This window comes from Neolamprologus brichardi, chromosome 7 (genome assembly GCF_056152115.1).
Source record: "Neolamprologus brichardi isolate AB-2024 chromosome 7, ASM5615211v1, whole genome shotgun sequence".
NCBI classification, from domain to species: domain Eukaryota; kingdom Metazoa; phylum Chordata; class Actinopteri; order Cichliformes; family Cichlidae; genus Neolamprologus; species Neolamprologus brichardi.
The window spans coordinates 35,481,210-35,487,221 of record NC_142110.1 but is presented as its reverse complement, the minus strand read 5'-3'; the positions used below and the strand labels follow the sequence as shown (position 1 = coordinate 35,487,221).

At 42.6% G+C, this 6,012-nt stretch overlaps 1 protein-coding gene across 1 annotated transcript; it reads right to left on the bottom strand.

Moving 5' to 3' along the window:
• Window positions 1-206: 206 nt before the first annotated feature.
• Window positions 207-4,511, bottom strand: LOC148102101 (uncharacterized). Its single transcript, XM_087844438.1, has 7 exons — window positions 4,410-4,511; window positions 4,218-4,322; window positions 4,036-4,105; window positions 2,625-2,671; window positions 2,373-2,498; window positions 363-504; window positions 207-271 (listed from the first exon to the last, which is right to left on the bottom strand). Exons 1-7 carry the CDS (start codon window positions 4,509-4,511, stop codon window positions 207-209), a joined length of 657 nt encoding a protein of 218 aa, XP_087700564.1.
• Between the last annotated feature and the right edge of the window lie 1,501 nt (window positions 4,512-6,012).

The following is a 6,012-nucleotide window of genomic DNA, read 5'->3' as shown; positions in this document are numbered from 1 at the left end:
TCTCTTTCCTACTTTGTCTTCACTCTTCATCTTCTCCAGAGGCTCCTGCTGTACTTTTTCATTTCTCTTCTCTTCTTTGCCTTCACTCTTCATATTCTCCAGAGGCTCTTCTTGTATCTCTTTTTCTTCCAGTTGTTCTTTTATTTAAGAAAATAATCATTTACTTACTGATTAACTTAACATTGTTCATATTGTGCAATATAATGTTAATATTTACCTGAGGTTATTATTGCTGCAGATGACATTCCACTTTGGTCTTTCTTGTTGTTATCTAAGACAATATGAGAAATAAATAAATACCACTTCACCTTAAAGTTCTTTGAACTTGTGTATTTTTACTACAGCTGCTGGTTTCCAGTTACCAGATCTTGGTATGGTGTCTTCAAAGAGAGTTGACTGATGAAAAGTGATCCTCTTCAAGCATCTGGTTTGGTGAATCACCCTTTTTTCTGAACTCTTATTCACAGTCCTTGCTGTGTCTTGGCTTACATAGACCTGCTGCATCTGAAAAATGATGATCGACAAAGAAAAACATGGGTACTTTAACTCATCTAGATGTAATATTCAGATTTGTTATGTAACAACTGGAATTTGGTGTTGTAATGGTAATGAGCTCATCGCCGTTTCCCTGTCCTGTACATATAACACACAGAAATGCAAGAAGAAGAAAAAAACTTATAAACCAGTTTCATGTTGGTATTGATGGTTTAAATACATATCAAACTGCAAGGAATGAACTTTAGCCCCCTATTTGTGAATAAAAGCATTTTGTGATAGTGCACCACTATAAGTGCCTGTGCTGATTTGTTAGCAAATAGTTTTTGGACTGTCCAAGTCCTTAGAACTCACTGCTGGTATTATAGATACACCAGCACCAGATCATTAGATTTACTGCAGCTTTCTACTCCTCCTCATGACCTCACTAAAAATGGACTGCAGCTAACTCACCTCTTCCTCAAACACATCTTTTCTGAATTGTCTTTGAATTTATCTGGTGGAGGTTTCCCATCATGTTCCATCCTCTTCAAATGAGCTGAGTTCTTCTTCTGGCTCCTCCCTTTAGGGGTCACTACAGTGGATCATCTGCCTCCATCTTATTCTATCCATAGCCGCCTCCTCGTTCATACCAACTCTATCTATATCCTTGTCAACGGAAAATTGTACTGAGTAGTCAGTATAATCTTTTAATGATATAAGTTTGTATATGGTAGAATACTGCATGTAACCATTTGTGTTTAGAAGTATATAGTTGATGGCATATTGAAGGAATGTCTCATCCTAGGAAGTCTGTAACATTCCAGGGTGTTCTGGCATTCACCCCCACATCCTAGGAGCATGGGAGAAGGTCGTACCTTGTTTTATTGTTTTACGGTAGGATTAACGTAGTTATATCTGTCTTAGTCTAAGTGCTTTTGGTTTGATGAACTGCTGGACTTCGAGACCAGCAGGTTTAGGGAAGTCATTTATGGGGTCACACTCTGACCACACACACACACACACACACCACACAAGCACCCACTGAAGTGTATAAATAAATGACCAGGGCAAGTCCTCAGGGCCAGTCTCTGAGACTCACTCTTGAGGTGTGAGTTCTGGGGGCTGCCCTTTCTAGCAAGAAATTCTGTGTGTTTCTCTTCTCTGACTCTCTACTGAAGAAGTGTTTTAGAATATATCTCTTAACAATCCTCCATCACTATATCCTTGAACTCCCTCTAAGGGCTTGCTCTTTCCCTCCTGCCTGGCAGCTCCATATGGAACAATATATTCACTATGCCTCTTCTACATATGTCCAAATCATGTCAGCTTTGCCTCTCTAACTTTGTCTCCAAACCGCTCAACATGAGCTGTCTCTCTGATGCACTCATTTCTAATCTTCTCCATTCTGGTCACTCCCAAACAAAATCTTAGCATCTTGGGTGGCTGTAGCTCAGGAGGTAGAGCAGGTCACCTACTGATCGGAAGGTCGGTGGTTCGATCCCTGGCTCCTCCAGTCTGCATGTCAAGTATCCATGGTATCCATTGGGCAAGATACTAACCCCAACTTGCTCTCCGATGCATCCATCGGAGTATGAATATGTATGAATGTCGTTAGAAAGCACTAAGTATAGATAAAGTGCTTGTGAGAATGGGTGTGATTGGGTGAATGAGGCTCCGGGAGAGTAGAAAAGCGCTATATAAGAATCAGTCCATTTACCATCCCCTGCCTGGCCTTTTGCACTGCTTGTTGCTTTGGATGCTTGACTCCAGGTATTTAAACTCATGTACCTTCAATATCTTTACTCCTTGCATATTTCATATGAGCTGACCATCTGACGTAAAAGAATACAAAGACATATTTTGTTGAATGGATTGAAAGTGAGGACAATTTTTACCTTTTCCATGGCCACTTTGTGAATCATTTGTCCCAAATGTTCTGCTTCATCCTTTGAATCATCTTTAGATTCATCCTGTGTGGGTCTGATATCATGTGTCCCATCCTCTTCAGATGCTGCCGCCATCTGTTTTCAGAGAAGACAACAATATGTTTGGCTCATTTTTGATGGATAGATTGTGGAAGCACTGAAACTGAGGATGAATCTCACCTCTCTTTGTGGCACAGGGCACCCAGTTTGGTTTTTCTTGGCTAACTTAGGACTCCTTTTACGTTCTTGTTCTTCCTCCTCTTCTGAATGTCTGTGAAGGTTCTCAGTCATCCAGGTCATCGTAGTCAAAGGAGCTTGCAAAGAAAAGCGTCTGGACTTCTTTAAGTTACTTGAAGACGTTTCACCTCTCATCCGAGAGGCTTCTTCAGTTCTAAGGTCAAATGGTGGAGAGTCCCAGATATAAACCTGGTGGGAGTGTCCCCCCACAGAGGGACAAAAGGAACCCCTGATGATCCTCTAATCACCTGAGCCAAGGTGTGGAACTGGGTGTGGGTCCCAATCAGCCAGAGAGAATGAAGAGAATGGCAACCTCAACATCGAAGTTTACCGGAAGCCCACACACACGGACCAGTACCTCCTGTTTGACTCCCATCACCCTCTGGAACACAAACTTGGAGTAATTAGGACCCTACACCACCGGGCAGAACATGTTCCCTCTAAGCCTGAAGGGAAAAAGAAGGAACACACACATGTAAAGGAAGCACTCAAAACGTGCGGCTATCCTAAATGGGCGTTTTTAAAGTCAGCAAAGAGGCACAGAAAAGAAGATCAGACACCAGCGAGGGAGGATAAGAAGGACAGGCGCAACAACATTGTCATCCCCTATGTAGCCGGTGTATCAGAGAAACTCAGGAGGGTTTTCTCCAAGCATGACATCCCGGTGTACTTCAGACCCAGCAACACACTCAGACAAAAACTGGTTCACCCGAAAGACAAAACGCCAAAACACAGACTTAACAATGTGGTGTATGCCGTACAGTGCAGCGAGGAATGCCCAGACCTCTACATTGGAGAGACCAAACAGCCACTTCACAAGCGCATGGCACAACACAGAAGAGCGACCTCCACAGGACAAGATTCAGCTGTCCATCTGCATCTAAAGGTCAAAGGTCACTCTTTCGAGGATGCCAATGTTCACATTTTGGACAGAGAGGACAGATGGTTTGAAAGAGGAGTGAAAGAAGCCATCTATGTCCACTGTGAGCGACCATCTTTGAACAGAGGCGGTGGTTTACGACACCAACTCTCTGCCATCTATAATCCAGTTTTGAGTTCCTCCCCAGACGCCTTAACGCCCACTCACATCCTGGGCCATCTGACCTCAGGAATTCGCATGATAAGGTGGGGCCAGGTTTCACAATGAACTCACCCGAAACTCTGGCTGATTGGGACCCACACCCAGTTTCACACCTTGGCTCAGGCGATTAGAGGATCATCAGGGGGTCCTTTTGTCCCTCTGTGGGGGGACACTCCCACTAGGGTTATATCTGGGACTCTCCACCATTTGACCTTAGAACTGAAGAAGCCTCTCGGATGAGAGGTGAAACGTCTTCAAGTAACTTAAAGAAGTCCAGATGCTTTTCTTTGCAAGCTCCTTTGTCCTCTTCTGAATAGGTTTCAGATTCATCCTGTGCGGGTTTCCAGTCATCTGTCCCATCATCTTCAGATGAGCTAACAGACTGCTTTTAGTGCAGAAAAATATATATTTTACTCATTTTCCATGGACGTGTGGAAACAAAACACTTACATCTTTAACTGCAGGAGAAGAAACTCTGCTGGATTTTTCTTGCCCACCTTAGGAACCCATTCTCTCGCTTCATCATCCTCCTCCTCTTCTGGATTGTCTTCTTGTGTGAGTTTCCCCACACCTGTCCTATCATTTTTGTAAAAGACCACCATCTGATTTTAGAAAAGTAAAAATAAAAAGTTAAAGATTAGTAATCAGTGAAAACACTAAAAACAAGTACAAGAACATACATTACATACTTTTCTCTTGCGCAACTGGCATGTCACCTTTTGTAGATGTTTAGTTTCGCTTATTGTTGCTCCGGCACTACCGGCACCCTCACCCTGACCTGGGCTCACCATCTGTTTATGGTACAAATTAAATATGTTTTGTTCATGATGGAGTAAATTATTATATATGAAAGAAGTGCAACCAATCAAAACTCTTACCAAGGGAATCAGGGCACACATACCTTGTTACTGCTACACTGGAAGAGCCTTCTGTCTAAAAGCTCCTCTGTTCCTGATGACTGCTGCTCTTCCTTTTCAGATCCTTCACTGTCCTTGTCCTGCACAGATCCTCTGTCCTCTCTCCTTTTCCTTTTATTTGCTGCATATGTTGAAATTGCATTGGTGGTCAGTGCTCGGCTCTGGAGTGTGTCCTCTGCAGGGTCCTCAGCTGTGCAAAGCAATATTACGAAATATGAATAAATGTAAGTGTATAGATAAATGTATGACTTCACTTTAGCTTGTTTAAATAACCTTGGTAAAATCTTTTGGCTGTGATGGCATCATGGCACATAAATGTTGCCACTCTGTCGTAAGATTTACGTCCCAACTGTCGCTTGGCCTGAAAGAATAATGTTTTAAAAAGAAACCACATGAATAAAACCCATGACACTTTAACCTACTTCATTGTGTGTCAAAAAATAAAAATGAAAGGTTTTCTCACGTAAGTGCTACAGGAGGAACGTAGCATGTTGAAGGTGGGGGCAATCCCCAGATTCATCATCTCCCAGGCTGCCTTGAAAAATACCGGTAGTCTATGAAGAACACCTCCACTAGAACTGTGGAAAAAAGTCGGTGCCTCCGAACCGCCTTCAACATACTCTCTAATATGGTTGTAACGCTGCAACCAGGTATACTCATTCTTGTACAGGGGGACAGCTGCTTGCCCATGGTATCTTTGAGTTTTGTGCTGTTTAACCTAATACATGAAAAGACATGTTTATTCTCTCTGAGCAGCTGACTAAACAATGTATACTTGGATTTTTATAGTTTTCCTACTTACACGGATGATGCGGGCACCCTGCTTAGTTTTTTCTGCCATTTCAACCTCCTCAGTAGTCATGTTGATGACCACTCCCTTTCGGTGGCCAGTTATCGCAATGATATATCCACCCAACAGTCCAAAAAACAATTTCAATATTGTTCTGCTCTGGGGTTGCTTCTCGAGGTCATCTGTAAAAACACAAAGAGAACACTGTATGTATCATTATGCTATGCTAACACATACACTGCATTTACATGTCACAAGTCCCTCTGTGCAGATTATAGAGGGACTTTACAAGCACCATGTCTCAAGGACCATGCAAGCACCACAAATTACCAAACAAATTTTCCAGACCAACCATACAAAAAACCCAGTTTCCAATTACAAAACCCTGTAATGTGTCTTAAGATAGAAGATAGAAAGAGATAAAAGTCTCACGCCCCTTGCCGCCTCTACATATAGATAACAAATGCAAACGTGTTTGAGTAGTACAAATGGCTGTTATAATGGCTGAGTGTGTGTGTGTGTGTGTGTGCGTGTGTGTGTGCGTCCGTGCGTACATGATCCAGCTTCAAACTAGGCAGCTTTGCG

Excerpts from the sequence above, each read along its gene's own strand:
- LOC148102101 (XM_087844438.1), bottom strand. The coding sequence starts at position 4,511 with ATGGTGAGCCCAGGTCAGGGTGAGGGTGCCGGTAGTGCCGGAGCAACA. Across the intron at positions 4,106-4,217 it reads CGAGAGAATGGGTTCCTAAG|CAGTCTGTTAGCTCATCTGA; the intron begins GTGGGCAAGAAA and ends CTGCACTAAAAG. Across the intron at positions 505-2,372 it reads ACAAAGTGGCCATGGAAAAG|ATGCAGCAGGTCTATGTAAG; the intron begins GTAAAAATTGTC and ends ATCATTTTTCAG.